This window comes from Dysidea avara, chromosome 5 (genome assembly GCF_963678975.1).
Source record: "Dysidea avara chromosome 5, odDysAvar1.4, whole genome shotgun sequence".
Classification (NCBI taxonomy): domain Eukaryota; kingdom Metazoa; phylum Porifera; class Demospongiae; order Dictyoceratida; family Dysideidae; genus Dysidea; species Dysidea avara.
In genome coordinates, this window is record NC_089276.1 from 22,382,954 (window position 1) to 22,399,161 (window position 16,208).

Genomic DNA, 16,208 nt, shown 5'->3' on the forward strand with positions numbered 1-16,208 from the left:
CTCATGATACCATTCTGAGCGATTTGCAACTGATACCCCTAATGTCAGCACCTTGGTCCATGAAGTGTTGCTGACATCAACATGTAAACAACACAATTTTGAGCATTTGGATTCAGCGGAAAGGATAGTTGATGAACTCATGGAAGGGTGAATTAGATAATACTTTCTCCTAGTAGTTACCTCTTTACGAAGACCACCTCCTAGACAACCATGTACTCAAAAGAAGTTACTGTCACAGTGCAATACAAGAATTAGTTGAAAAAACAGCCTTGCTTCAGAAAAAACCACCTAGAATGCATTAGTACAGCTGTAATGATACTGTACCTTAGCGAAAAGTCGACTGCTTTCATGTACAGTGAATTTCAAAATTAACCTGCATTTCATCTGACTGCCTGCTGTATAACCCAGTAGCGCTAGGTGTATGGCTCCAGAAATTCAGGCTTTCAAGGTTATGATGGCAGATTCACGAATCTGTTGTTTCAATTATGTTTTGTCTACTGCACCATGCCATTCGCTTTTATGGCCTTCTCCTTCTTCCTGAAAGATAATTGATAGTTGCGGCAGGTATATATCTGCACATGTGACTTTTGCACACTAACATGTTAGGCGTAGTAAAACGAGAGTGTACAGGTGTAGTATTCAGAGTCATTGTCTTTGTCTTAAAAAACTAAACAAGGTAGCTCTAATCATGCCTCTGACAGGAGCAGAGAAAAAATGCTACAAGAAAAAGTACTATCGGCTGAAAACAAAGAGGAGATAGTGGACAAAAATAACAAGAAAGGTTAGAGAATAGCCGAGCAGATGGAGTGCAGCATGAAGCCGCAAAATTTACATGAAGGACCTGGAGAAGAGTTGTGGTAACTGAGCCAGGAAAGTTACATGAAATGATCCAACATTCCAAATGTATTAGGAGGCCATGACCTCTATTCTAGAGTTGAAATTGTTATGAAATGTTGTGATTGTGTAATATATCTAGCAAGCTAGACACAAAAAGTGAACTAACTATATAGTTTTTTTAAATTTTAAATTTAAAAAGAAGTAGGGATCAATACAATGCACATGCTATAAAAAGTAAGGAAACAAGAAATGTTACAGGTGAAATGAGATTGATTCACTCAACAAAAAGAAAGGAAACGATTAGCAAGATTAGATTCGATGGCTACTTGCTGAAATGAGACACATTTTAATGCCTACTATTGGCTAACATCTTGAATGGGACTAGCTATATCAGATTAGCCAAAAGTAGGCATAAAAATGTGTCTCATTTTAGCAAGTAGCCGTATAATCTTGTTTCCTTACTTTTTGTTGCATGGATCGTTCTTATTACAGCTGTAACATTTTTGAGCTTGTTTCCTTACTCTTTATAGCACGTGCATTATATTGACCCCTACTTCCTTTAATAGTGAGTACATCATATAGTGGGTTATTGTTAAGGGTAAAATTTTTGTAAATGACTGATCTCACAAAATTTAAGGAACACCAGAAAATTACTAGTATTAACAGCCTATACTAGTGCACTGAATGTTCAAGCTAGCTAGTGATAATTCACAAATATAATGTTAATTTCTCTCTCGATAATGTCTTGCTACATGGTATTTGTAGACTATTTAAACTATACTATAATATATACGTCTTCATATTAAAGTTGTGTTTTGGAAGTTCCCGTTAAAGGTACTGGCAGTACTGCACTACTTAACTTATAGTGGTATTACTTTATTATTTCTTACATGAGAGCACTTTATAGCAATAAACGAATCATCTCACTTCTGTTATGCCCCTTTTAGCCTTGCCCTTGCTCACACTGGCATGCACATGTATTGAAAAGTGTAGTAAAGCAAGACAGAAACTGTATGCGATGACAAATTTTTACAAGGAACCCTTCTGAGTTGCAAACTGGATTGCATGTCAAAGAGTTGCAAACCATGGGCATTTAATTTCAAAATCAAGGCAGAGAGGACATATACATTATGATAGCACTGTATAATAGAGGTACAGTGGATCCCCAGTAATTTGAACACTCATTAATCTGAACAGTACAAATGACTGTTCTATTAGAGTATTTTGTAAACAATTGTATGTTCTATTAGAGTAATTGAACTTTTACATGTATATAATCAATAGGTTCACTAATCCAAACAAATTCACTAATCTGAAGAGACTTTTGTCAACTTGAGAGCAAAGCTGTGAGGATCCACAGTATCCTTAAAATGTAGAACACCTGCTGAAACGATGCCATCATATATAGAACTACGAAAAGCTCCTTTACAAAAGAACAAACACTCTAGTAAAGCAGTCACCCTAATAGAGACATGTATACCATAGATATTTTATATCAAAAAGTAAACAGACTGAGCTGCTGTAATTAAAAATTATTTATCTAAATGAAGTAAGGATCTAGTGACAAAAGGTAGTGAAACATGAGTTAAATGGTGGTATTAACATAGCTATGTGGGAAAATCACCACAACATAAACAGTGGAATGTAACATGCCAATGTGTTTCAATACAACAATATATTACATATCATGGTGGCTTCTGACTGACTTACTAATGCCTTCAGACAAGTTTAACTCAATAATGGCTATGACTACAGGCTTGATTGTTTCATTGTTAGAGGTTACTACAGCCTAACAGATGCCTTTTGGCATAATGCTATGCATAAGATGCACACATCATGGACTTACTTTTGTCCTCCTTTGTGTTCTATTTCCTTTTGCAGATGGTGCAAGGTGTGGATTTGCAGTAACACATCACGACTGGTTAGCTATCACATTTATAATAGAAATCATCCATATTTTTCATAGTGAATGGATTGATTGCAGATACTGTACGTGTTTTTCAGGGTTGAGCATAGCTGAAAACAGAGCAAAATGTTCACTTCACTTATCATTATTAGTGGCTGAGATGCACATTCAGACATAAATATAAAACTAATTTTATAGTATATCTGGCACCTTTCTTTCTTTTAATGCAGTTCACCAGCCATAACTATGTCAAAAAGTACATAAACAGCAAACAAATAAAAGGTAACATTAGGAATTTTAGGGTTGGGATCATAGAATGGTGAAAAGGGGAGGTTGCCTATACACCTGAAGATATACTAGTGGACACGTAATCCTTAATTTGGTCATTGCTGCTATAACTGAAGTAATAGGGATTAAATGTTTGTATACAACACATTGAGTGCAAGAGGCTAGGCTATTCAGAATTGTGATCATGAGTAGTAAAGTATAATTTGTTCAATTTCCTATGTAAACTGCATGGCTAACCACACATAAGCACCAACATATCCATGCAGTTTTACAGATAGTACTTCAATATGTAGGTAAATGATGCAACTGGTAGAGCATCTACCTTACCCTTATGTGCGATTGCTGTGGTTAGGTCACAGGTTCAAATCCAGCTAGTAGTACACATTTTCAAACCTAACATTATATTTTTGCTCATAGTAAAGCTTTACACATGGCACTCACTGTTTTGTTGCACAGTTTTAATGTTGTGTATACATCAAGACACATGATAGTGTGTCATGTGGTTAAAAACCTGTGTGGGTATATTGATAGTTGCAGGAAGAAGTTTTTAACATTGCATAGCTTCATAGTCGCTTTTTCAAAGTACACGATATATAGCTATGTTGGCACGCTCACATTCTGAATTTTACCAAATCACTATAATATTTTTCCTCAAAGTTAGACTCCAGGTTTTTTTTTGTTTTGTTTTGTTTTCCGAAGGCCTTCTTTTTTTGCACACTTTACAAATCTAGTATAAGATACAAATGCGCAACTCAGTTGCCATGAAATATGGTGTACATTCAGGACATATTGAAGTGAATTCATTTTCCAAATCTGATAAATATTAATGGAGTTATAGATGATGATTTGCACCAAATAGACCAAATTTTGTCATGCCCACATGGTAAACTGCTGAAGTGAATGGCTTGAAAATCGCTCTGTGTATAGGTTAACTATATCATAGATCAAACCATTTGTAGTTTAGAAGAAATTTCAGTGATAGCTATAGGGTTACAAGGAGAAACCAATATAATGTAAAATCATAGGAGTCACTGAGTAGCAAAAATTGCACTGCAAAAATGTTGACAAAAAGTCATTTATTAGAAGTTCTGTGCACTCTATCAGGGTATTACAACACATGGTCAAATAAATTCAACAATAAAATACTATTGTAAATACTGTCTTCCAAAATCATCATAATCATTACTGCTCCTGCAGATTTGGTAAAACCAACCCCACAACTAGTTTATGGCTGGGCTTGGGGCATTTAAAATACAATATACTGTAATACAATACCATTGAAACATCTGCGTTCCAGATAAGAAGAACTGGTAAAAACAAATCCCAAAGTTTGTTTATGGCTGACTTCAGAGGTATTTAAAATACAAAGTAAAATTCATGAAATAATAGTTAGCTAAGCTGCATGTAAAAAATGGTGTGACCTTCAAACGTCTGGAGTGAAAAGGTTGTAAAATCATAGGAGATGATATTGCAGCCATTTCTTGACCACCACCTTTGATTTCACAACCTTTAACCTTAAAGGCTGTACCCTTTTTTTACAGCTTAGCTGTTTTTGCATGGAGTCTATATAAATAATAATATCTGATCCAAAACAGCCAAGCTGTAAAAAAAGTGTGCGGCCCTCAAAAAGGCTATGGTGAAAAAAGATGTGAAATCCAAGGTGGCGGCCAAGAAATGGCTGTGATGGTAGGTTAATGGTAAAACGTTTAATAACAACAATTCAGGTGAATTTGGTGCTGCTTGGTCTTGGCACAAAATTCACCTGAATTGTCGTCATTCAAATTTTTACCATTAACCTACCATCACAGCCATTTCTTGGCCGCCACCTTGGATTTCACATCTTTTTTCACCATAGCCTTTTTGAGGGCCACACTCTTTTTTTACAGCTTGGCTGTTTTGGATTAGATTTTACTTCTTTTTGTATTTGTATACCCCAAAGCTGCCAGTTTTGGGGCTTTTTTAACCTATCTTTTTTTTCTTTTCCACAGGAAGAAGAAAAGATGAAGCAGATGAATACTTTAAATATTTCTCATTTTATCAATAAATGTACAAATTATATATATATTTTAGCTCGATTTCTTTCAAACCACAAAAGGTTTGAGGTTCAATGCTAATAGTTAACCTATTCACCCACCAATTTTCAGCTTCTTCCCATATGCGGTTTACCCTGTAGGCGTGACAACATATTGGTGTTATTTTTCGTGAACAATCGCTCATAACTCTTTGCCTGTTTATTGTATTCCAGCCAAAGTTGGTACAGAGATGCACCTTTATACCCCCCTTCTGTGTGCCAAATTTCAAGGCAATCGGATATTGCGTTCACGTTTTATAGCGGTTTTTGTAAGTGTGCGAAAAGAGGAAGAAAAATAAGAAGAAGAAGAGGAAGAAGAAAAAAAACCAAGAAGCTAAGCCAATTTGTGAAGTCGCATATCTAGGGAACGCTTCAAGTGATTACGCTCAAATTTGGAATGTGGAGTACTGAAGTTGGAGGGAGTGTCCACAGCAAAAATCGTCGTGTTTCATCAAGGCAGCACAGAGCTACGGAGGTGCAAAAATTGCGTTTTCTTTCTTCCTGTCAATATACTCATGGGTGTTGCGCGCCGGCTTCTTGGGCCGCACGACACACTACCGTGTGTCTTGATCTGTACATATCAATTGTTGGTACTGTATCGAATATATTTTCTCTTCTGTTATCTTGTAGCCCAACCAACAATTCTACTGCGATTTAAAGAACTGATATGTGGATCTGTCCTTCTTCAAAATTGCTATGATGCTGATAAACAGTTCCTACCTACAATTTGTACTATACACTTCTACTACTGCCACTGCATCACAAAACTATATGTATAACAGACATCATATCTGCTCCAGCAAGATTAAACACAGACACTGTGTGGCTTCCATAATCACCAGTACAGTGTACAGTCAGTGATGAACCAGTGATACAATTGATAATGTATAATGGTATTTATATTGTAGCAAAATAGTTGATTCAGAAGAGTTCTATACTCAGGGCACATAAGTAACATGGCCATATGGGGTGATCTTTTGTGATAGAAGAGAACTTTGTCATCACCATCTCTTCACATGAAATGTCTTTTAGTATTATTGTACTGGATGAGACATGGGGTCAAACGTAAATATTGATGGTTTTACCAGCTCTGGACATATTGAGCAAAGTTGCATTTCAATGTATATTATGGCTGCTTCATTAATTAACATGTGCTGTTTGTACTGTGTCCAGAGCAACATGGCTACGAAAGCAACATAATTATGCCCATAACTCTGTCCTCATTGATATACAACAAAGGAAAACAAAATAATTAGAAATACAGGGATTCTAATTTGTACTGTTTGTCTAAATTATACACATTTAATTTTGACGTGCATTTATTCACAGTGTGCTGGAACATTTGAACTCTTTTACATATAGAAAACTGCCTTTAGTGAGCAGTTTTGTCAACCATGCTTTCTTATACAAACTCACTCATGAGCTAAGGTATGTCCACTCCACACTATTTTTTTTGAAAATTATGAGATTGAATTATGAGGTCACATGCAATAGTATTAGTATTATTATCAATTTTGTCAAAGTGACAGGGTCATACAGAAGGACGAACCTGCAAATGTACTCCCCACAATTAATTAAACATACATACAGTAACATTAAATGCACACTAATACAATAACTAAGACGAGACAGATAGCTAATAACAGCAATACACAACAGGACAAAAAAGAGTCTACTGTAACTAAATGTACCAGTCCACATGTATTTTGTCATGTTTACCTACGTACTGAGCCAAGGACCACAAAACTGAAGGAAAATTGTGTTTTGCAACATCTAAAATGCAAGCCCCCCCACTGCCCTCTGCTATTTAAGTGCACAATCAGTCTGGTTCACTCTTGCAAACTTTTACAAGAATTTCCCAGTACAGTAGTAGAAATGCATACTTGTGACTTTCAATTTGAGTATACAGGATGGTTGTACATACACTATTAGTTTAAAACTGAAGTATGTAGTCACATTGTTGTTTCATGATGCTGATATAAACTGTATGTATATGCTTATGCTGTCTCTTTGCACAGCTCAGCCTACTTTTGTTACTCCAGACATGGTCAGGGCTACAGAAGGAGACATTAGTACACCTATCATTTGTAAAGCAACTGGTGTACCAGTACCATTAATTAGTTGGACTGGACCAAGGAGTATTATTAAGAATGATAGAGAATATTTTAATATCACTAATACCAACCCTGTGTTGGTACTTGATGGTGTTAAAGAAGTATTTCAGGTTACTAGTGAGCTTACAACAATGAATGTCAGACGAGAAGATGCTGGAGTGTGCTCTTGTAATGTACCTGGTGGTTTTATATGTAATGTAGGGAGTAATACTACCCTCAATGTGATGTGTAAGTGTATAAGTATTGTGGTTAGGCATGAGGCTATTATGCTCCAAAAATTGAGCATTATGCTTTTAAACAGTACTCAAAAAATCACCTATTATGCTTTTGAGAATTGCCCATTATTCTCAAAATTATGCCACCATAATTGGCTAATAATGCCAGTTTATTACTGTATCAGACCATTTTCATTGATGTTTAACTTCAAATAGTCTTTAAATCTTTAGCTGGTTGCTATATTAGAGTATTTCGTTTCAATGTGACTGCTATTAGAGTAAATGATATTCAGTGACTGTTCTATTAGAGTTTCTGACTGCTCTATTAGAGTATCTCGATCTTCTTAACGAAATTGTACAATCTGTAGATTTTCCTACTGTTAAAGTTTTACAATCATCTCAAAATGCTAGCATAATTCCTGATTTCCACACATACCTATTATGCCCGAAATTATGCCGGCATAATCGCCGCATCCCTAATTGTGGTGTGATGTACTGTATGTAATATGTATAAGGAAATTGGTTGTTGTGTGACCAAGAAAGCCAGTGCACCACACCGTGGATATATTGACAGGAAGAAATTTTAATGCATACATTGCTCTGTGTTCCCTTCTCCAAATGGAATGATTTTTATGCCGCAAATGTCCCCCACTTTCAGACACTTAATTCACATGCCTAATCAGAAAAATATGCATGCAGTCATGAAATACCAGTCCTCTTTGGAGGCTTAGATTTATCTTCTTTTGTACCACATTTTGCAAAAACCATTATAAAACACAAATGCGCAATTTGATTGCATTTAAGTCTTGCATATACATTACATAGGGGAAAAATTATATACTAAGTGTGGTGTAAATCTAATCAATATTCACAAAGCATAGAGTTATTGATGATTAGTTATGCAAAGAGACCAATTTTTGTCATACATACAGGGAAAATTGTTTATAAGAATAACTTGAAAATTTGTCTGTTAATACCATACCTGTTTCACTGCCCATACAAAAGTCTCAATAGTAGCAGTGAAATTTATCCCGTATTTCACTGACAGCAGTGAAAAAGTTGTAATTGCAAATTCATTGGCTAGAATTTATGTTAACAATGTAGCGCCAATTAGTGTCGACGCGTGTTTAGTACATAGTGACAAATTGCGTACATGGCAACGCTAATGCACAGCATGCGTATATGCAGCGAGTATGGTATTAACTGGGAATAGCATGGGTAGCAGTGAAATTTGGGATAAATACCACTCTTGTTGTATTGGAAATGGTAAATTTCACTCGGCTTCGCCTCGTGAAATTTATCCCCATTTCCAATACAACACTCGTGATATTTATCCCAAATTTCACTGCTATCCATGCTATTACTAGTACGCATAGGTTAACCTGGTATAAATTTGTGGTATGAACTACTCTAATAGAAGAGTTACTGAGAAAAAAAGTGTAAGAAAAATCTGTCAAGAATTTGAACAAGGGACCTCTATACTTAACTCCCAAACCCTTCACTACTAAACCAGTTTTAAGTTCACTTAAATAAATCTTTTCAACACTAAATGTTTATAGCTTCATAGATTTACCAATGAAATATTTAGAACATTTTTGTGTGTTCTATTAGAAGTCCACCAAAAATTTTGTGCATTCTATTAGAGTATTGCAAAAGAAATCCCAAAGTCAGTTTATGGCTGGTTTTAGTTTTAAAATTAAAATCCATGCAAAAACAGTGAGACTGTAAAAACAGGGTAGCTTTCTGTGTGAAAAGTTGTAAATTAAAGGTGGTGGCCTTAGAGCTGTGAAACTGGACAGAATACCGGTTACTGAGCAGATCATGACTATTGGTTATCCAGTAAATTGAATGACAGTTTCTACAATTGTTATGCTGCACTTAGCATGTATGCACCTTAACTTTGTAGTACAGTTTGTCAGATTATCCTTATAGCGGCCAAAGTAGGCACCAGTGATTATATCTATAGCAGAATCCTACAAGTGTGATATCAATGTTAAAGCATGAGAAGAGCACCCAAAACATACATTTTGAGTGATTATCATAGAGATTGGTTAACCGGCTATACAAGATAACTGGAATAACTAGTTGGTTGATTGGTTTACCTGGTAAGGTTTAGTTAGTGCATTGTTTATCAAGATGTGTCTTTCAAATTATTTGTCATGCGAATCCTGAACTATTTTTTGAACCCCCTATTTGTCATGCGAATCCTGAACTATTTTTTGCATTGTTATTCAGTAAATATATGGTGGACACTGCTACAATATTAATGCAGGTGCAGAAGTGTCTCATATCGATGAATTGTAACTGATGAGCATTGAGCCGGAACATGATTACAATAATATAATATATAAGACTCAGTGTAATACTCATGAAGTATAAGGTTTAATAACTATAAGTGGTGTTAGTTAAGTGCAATTCATACTACTGAAATACAGTGGTATATAGTTGTTTGCTATAACAAATTGTCAATACAACATTACTATGAAACTAGTTACATTGCTACTGAGTTAAATAGGAGGTTCTGTTGAAACCATCTAGATCCACCACTGCACTCATGACTGTCACTTATCGCTATACACAACTCTTGATCAGTGTAGTCCACTTAGCTACCAGTGGCGGATCTAGAAATTTTCAGAGTGGGTTTCAGATTCCAGTTGTAAGTCGAAGACAAAAAAAAAGGTCACAACCTGTTGTTCAATGTGGCCGTAGGTCTAATTGTGATTTCAAAGGCAAAAGTATGAAGTTTTGCCAGTAGGAAGTCCTTCTATGTATAACTTGTGGCGATTTTACACCCACACGACGGCTCGTCAATAAATTTGAGGCGCGCGCTATTTTTAGAGGGGGTTTCAGCTGAAACCATTGCAATCTCCTGTATCCACCACTACTTACAGTAGAAAGCCAGCAGTATGATTTATGTAGACATTTGTGCATACCGAGGTGCATACTGAAAATCACTATCAAATTTTTCAGTCTGAAACACTTTAGCTTCTGGGGGGCTGTGCCCTGCTCCATATACATGTATCTACTATCCTGGTGCACCCCCTTTGTCCTGAATCTGCCCCTGTCTTAACAATAATCTATGGATACTGCATACTATCTATGCATACTGATTTTATTTGATTAACCTATTTGATCTTATGTTGCGCGGGAAAAATTGTTTTAAATTTGGGTAGGTAGGTTGGTTTGAAAATGAAAATGATAAAAATTTTAAATACAAGCATACAAAATGTAAATAATGAATGTAGCTATAATAGTACATGCACAGTTAAAAATCTAGGTTTTATACTCTTCTAGTAGTATCAGATATCTCCAAAAGAGCTTTCCCATCGTATTCTACAATTTTAGAGCATTGGATGATCTTCAATGGTCCCTTTTGGACTATATCACGAGGGTGCTGATGATGTGTTGTCTTTAATTAAGTACACGTGATCCGCACACGTGATTTTCAAAATTATTTCATTTGAAGAAAAATGTAGTCGGTCCGGCCAGCGCAACATACGATCAAATAGGTATGGCCCTACTAACTACTAGCTATCTATGCATAGTGATGCATGCACTTGTCACAAATAGCTGGTACAGGAGAAACGACATTATCTTCACAATGGATGGTAGTTACGGCGAAGAGACTTTCGTATTTCATCTTTGTAATTCAAGTTGTTATAACTAAGTCTTAGCCACGAGAATGCGATCATACTGAGATTTTAGAGGCGCGTAACGTGAGGCGTGGCAATGCTGCTTCTGTAATGGCAACAATACCAGGATTGGGCAGAGTTTGCTTTTATTATTGATTTAGCTATATTATTATCTTTATAATTTTATTAACAAAAAAAAGTCACGTGATCTCTACCTCATGGGATTGGATGAAAAGATCGCTTCCCATATAGCTAGTCGCTAACCCGAGGTTTGACTCAAGTAATGAAAATGTGTGGTCTGGACTTCCTGCTGATTGCCATTGCCTTCAGTCAAATGGACGCAGGTTAGTTTACTACAAAATACATAGCTACGCGTCCATGTGTTGTATACCCACTGGACGTCATGATCACAATCAGTTCTTTTCTTTGTGTGTGTGTGTGTGTGAGCGGGGGAAGGGTATCAGAAGAATCCCCAGAATCTGCCAGAACAACAATGCTATACTATGTTCACTACAAGGCCCGGAGCCGTATTTTGCCGTGCTGAATCTGAATGAGCGCCATGCAGGTATAAAAACAGAAAGTCAGTAGCTAGCTATATATTCATAGGATTTTCTATGAATTGGTAGTAAATGCTCCATAAGATTATCTCTGTGAATTGAATTCGAAGAAATCAAGGAAATGCCTATGAAAAAATGCGGTCACATGTTGTCCGAGGATCCACTTGCTTTTATTTTGTATACACCTTGTTCATCATAATTTGATGGTTAATAATAATTCTTTCATACTGTTCTTTCATCTGACCATATTCATTACTCTAGAAAATTTATTTTAATTATCATGAAAGTACCATAAGTACTTCATGGGTGGTGCCAGGCTTATGAATTTTATCAGAAGTTATTATTTTATTATTATTATGGCTTTACATTACAAGTGCTGAAGGTCTCTAGGACACCTTGTCCTACAGCCTGTTTAAATTGAAAAGGTCACAGTGCAGAAAATGAAAAAAATCCATGACTGGACCTTGAACCTGCAGCCATCCGATTTATGTTCAAATGCTTGCAGGAGTCTGCCAGGTGATCAGGACATTCTCTCCTTGTTAATTTCATGTATTTGTATCCATAGCAATCATAGAGAGTGACTTACTATCTCAAAGTACTCCAAGCGGAACCAAATGGGTTAGTATTTCAAGTAATCTTCTTAAATCTTCAGTTCCAGTTTGTTAGGTTAGGTTAATCCAAAGGCTGCAGCACATGTTGCTGTCAGACCTTCAGTGCTGGCCACTGTAAAGCTTTAATTATACAACCAAGTACTAAGAATAATATGAAATGCAGTTAAAATTACATCATAAATAAATAAATAATTAATGTTTGAGAAAACTATGAGGCCTAGAGACATACAGGGATCGATTCGCCTGTAAACAAAGGCACAACCGTGTAATAACTGTGCCTGTTCATGCTGATGACTTAAACGTACGTGTAATTATAACACCCAGTACCACACCCATGATTTAATTTCCAAATTTGCGAAAGAAAAGATTCCACAAGTGATTGCAGGAGAGCCAGAGGCCACTTTACACATAAACAACAAGATTACCAGTTTGTTTTAATATTTGTAACTGTATTTTGAGTCCAGCATATGCACTCCAGACGTTGGTTGTTCTTGGATACCAGCTGATGCGCTCACTCATGAACAACAAGGTAAAGAGTATGTTTCAATGTTTTACTTTCATTGTACATCTTCATTGTACATCTTCATTGTACATCTTCATTCTTCATCTTCATTCTTCACCTGGCTTGCTAGCTGGGATTTTTTCCACCTTTAGCTACTAATAATAGTCTGTTGCCAAAATCTGCAATTAACAGAAGATGCATTGCTGCATATACAACAGTGTGTAACTATCTCCTGTATGTTGTGTACCGTATTTGACTGGTTAATAGCCGTGGCTTGTATAATAGCCGCGGCTTGTATAATAACTGCGGCTTGTATAATAGCCGCCTCCGGATAGTAGCTGCTCCACAGCCTAGAATTATTGTAATAAGAGCCGCCCTCAGATAAGAGCTGCGGCTTGTATATGAACGTACTGTTGCAAGTGCACGTTTGAAGCAGAATTCTGGTTTTAAGCCAAGAAATATCATTTTTGAGAGAAGTTGGAATTAATGACAGTATTGACAGATGATTAAACAAGATCAGTCACTTGTGAATCCGAATAAACGCCATGGGCTGCTGCTACACAAGCCCATAGTAGCTGCCCTCAGATAATAGCTGCCTTTGCATAGTAACCGCAGGATTTTGCTTGCTGAAAGTTATAGTAGCCGGGGCTATTAACCGGTCAAATACGGTATGCATAATATTATAGACTGTGATCACTATACCAACTAGTGTCAATGCCAGACTGCTGATTTACTGGCACATCACCAGGGGCCTCTAGTTACAACAGAGTCTATTGGCTTGGTTGGGATCATTTTGCCAGTTGTGCCTTCACCACCTTGTTGTATCACTTCATTGCTGACTCATCTTCAGAGGCATGTCACACCTACAATATACACAAATCATTTAATACCACTATAGCTAACTTAACTTTGTCAAGTTGCATTAATTATTTTTAGTATTGTGATTTTCTGATTCCAGTTAAACTGCCTTGCCTGTGTATGTATGCATATGTATCATTTCCATAGACACACACACTGCTCTGAGTGCTGTCTTCACCTGGCTTGCTAGCTCAAATTATTTTCTGTGGTTCCAATGGTCTGTGATCTATAAGATGCATTGTTGCATGTACAATAATGTATAGCTATCTACTGTATGTTGTGTAATATGTATCCATAATATTATAGACTGTGATTACTGTGCCAATGCAACACTGCTGGCACATACGTACCAGTGGCCTCTAGTTACAACAGAATTTATTGTGATCATTCGTGACTGGTGTCTCTTTGTTTAACAAGTGTTTCCAGGTGGCACAGTGAGTCCCAAGTTGCTGCAGGACAGCTTCATCCTTCACCTGACTTGCTAATAAAATGATTTTCCACCATCAGTGTTGCCAATAATACATTGCTGCATACTCTACTACTTTAATGTGTATCTCCAGTAAGTAATCTATGGCTCAGAATGTTGTGTATGCACATAGTGTGTACACGTCAGCCACACCACTGATGTACTGGCACTTATATAGCTACTGGCTGCCTTTAGTCTGTGCCATATTGGGATCATATGCTGATTGTGCTGGCCTTTACCACCTTGTCATGCATAGTGGCCTTCTTTTTTGATTGAGTCTCTTTATGTAAACAAATCACTTAATGTCACTATAGTTCGCTTGTTTTACATTTTAGTATTGCGATTTTCTGACGTCAGTTAAGCTCTTTCCTGTGTATGCACACGTATCATTTCTGCCGGCACAACCACTGCTCTGAGTGCTGGCTATGGCATTGTTTATACAAGCCCTACAGATAGGCTGTCACGTTGGCATATATATATATACTTAGTCATATGTGACCCGGTCCTAGTAATATTTATACAACCAAGTACTAAAGATAATATGAAATGCGGTTGAAATTATGTAATAAATAAATAATTAAATAAATAATTAATTAATAATTAATGTTCTCGAAAACTACGAGGTCTAGAGACATAAACTAACCGGAAATAGATTTGCCCGTGAACGAAGGTATAACCGTATAATCATTGCGCCTGTTTGTGCTGATGACTGACCATATGTGTAATTCTATATAATGCCCAGTACCACACCCTTGCTTAATTACAGATTGCGCGAAGGAGAAGCTTAGCGAATGTCCGTGGAGTGACTGTAGGAAAGCCAGTGGCCACTTTACACGTAAGCAAGAAGATTACAAATAAATTTGTATGTTTGTAACGTCTTAAGTCTCCATGCCAGCTGACAGTGGATCCATTCACATAAAATATGTAATTTAAACAATACAAGAAAACATTAAAACACATGCCACGCTCTTTGCAATGCAGTTACATATAAAATACAAGTAGACAATCTTGTCTTGTGCAGCTGGTATGGCGAACTTCCTTTGTGTTGGTGTCAGGAAATTCAATACGTGCTTAATCGTTTTTGCCTTCACTTGGCTTAGCTACTAGGCTCTGGCTGAGTTGGCTGTCTTCCTTTTTCTGGTTCATCTGGCTCGCATACTCCTACAGTATTGTGTAGCTATCTTCTGCAGGTTGTGTATGCATAATTATAGTGTGTCACCTGTCACTGTGCCATTGCTACACCACTGATGAACCTTATTTAGCTCTAGTTGATGTTGATACTGTGCTGTATATTGGCTAATAATTTTTATCTGGTGATGTTGCCTATAATGTATTGCTGCATACAATACTGCAATCATGTATAGTTCTCTCCTGTATGTTTTGTATACATACACTGTGTACACATCACTGCGCCATTACCATACCAATGATGTACTGGCACTTAGCTACTGGTGGCCTTTAGTTACGATGCCACTATTGTGTATCTGTCACTACTGTGACATATTGAGTTGATTTGGGGATCGTGCCTTCACCACCTAATAGCCTCAACAGGGGGCTTTCATGTTTGTGTATGTACTTGGTTGTATGTGACGGAGTCCTAGAGTAATAAATAATAATAAATTTATTATGACTTACAGCTAGTGCTGAAGGTGTATAGGACACCTGGTCCTACAGCCTGTTTAAAGACATTATATTAAGTATGTTTGCAACTGCAGTCAAAAACTGGGCAAAATATCACCTTGACCTGTGACTTGAAATGTTTATCAGTGCTTGACCTGTGACTTTTAGCATTATTTTGTTATTGAAGTTTTTAACACTGTTTTATTCCCTATTTTCCAATGTACACTTGCACTTGCACTTGCACTTGTAACTTAGGATAAGAATTTCTTGGCGCATGCTACAGTATCAACAGCTGTTGAAGAAAGGTCATTACATTTACAACAAAGTGCTTAGTAACATATTATTGGAGATTCTTACATCTTGTGAGTTGCATGTAATTCTGTAAACTTGGTATGGTAGGGTTCAATTAACAGTCATTATCAATGATTCCAATCATGTGCAACAGCAATCATACAAAACTACAACTACAAGCCCAGCAAATTTACAACTAGCTTATGTGTGCAAAACTCAATAACAAATGAACAATAATAC

The 16,208-nt window shown here is 36.6% G+C and overlaps 1 protein-coding gene across 2 annotated transcripts in view; it reads left to right on the forward strand.

Moving 5' to 3' along the window:
• Nucleotides 1-11,273: 11,273 nt before the first annotated feature.
• LOC136256767 (hemicentin-1-like) overlaps nucleotides 11,274-16,208 on the forward strand; it is a 28,749-nt gene continuing 23,814 nt past the window's right edge. For both annotated transcript variants that reach the window (XM_066049783.1, XM_066049784.1), the window contains exon 1: nucleotides 11,274-11,407. In XM_066049783.1, the coding sequence (XP_065905855.1) occupies nucleotides 11,347-11,407 (61 nt within the window). In that variant the 5' untranslated portion in view covers nucleotides 11,274-11,346. The remainder of the gene's footprint in view (nucleotides 11,408-16,208) is intronic.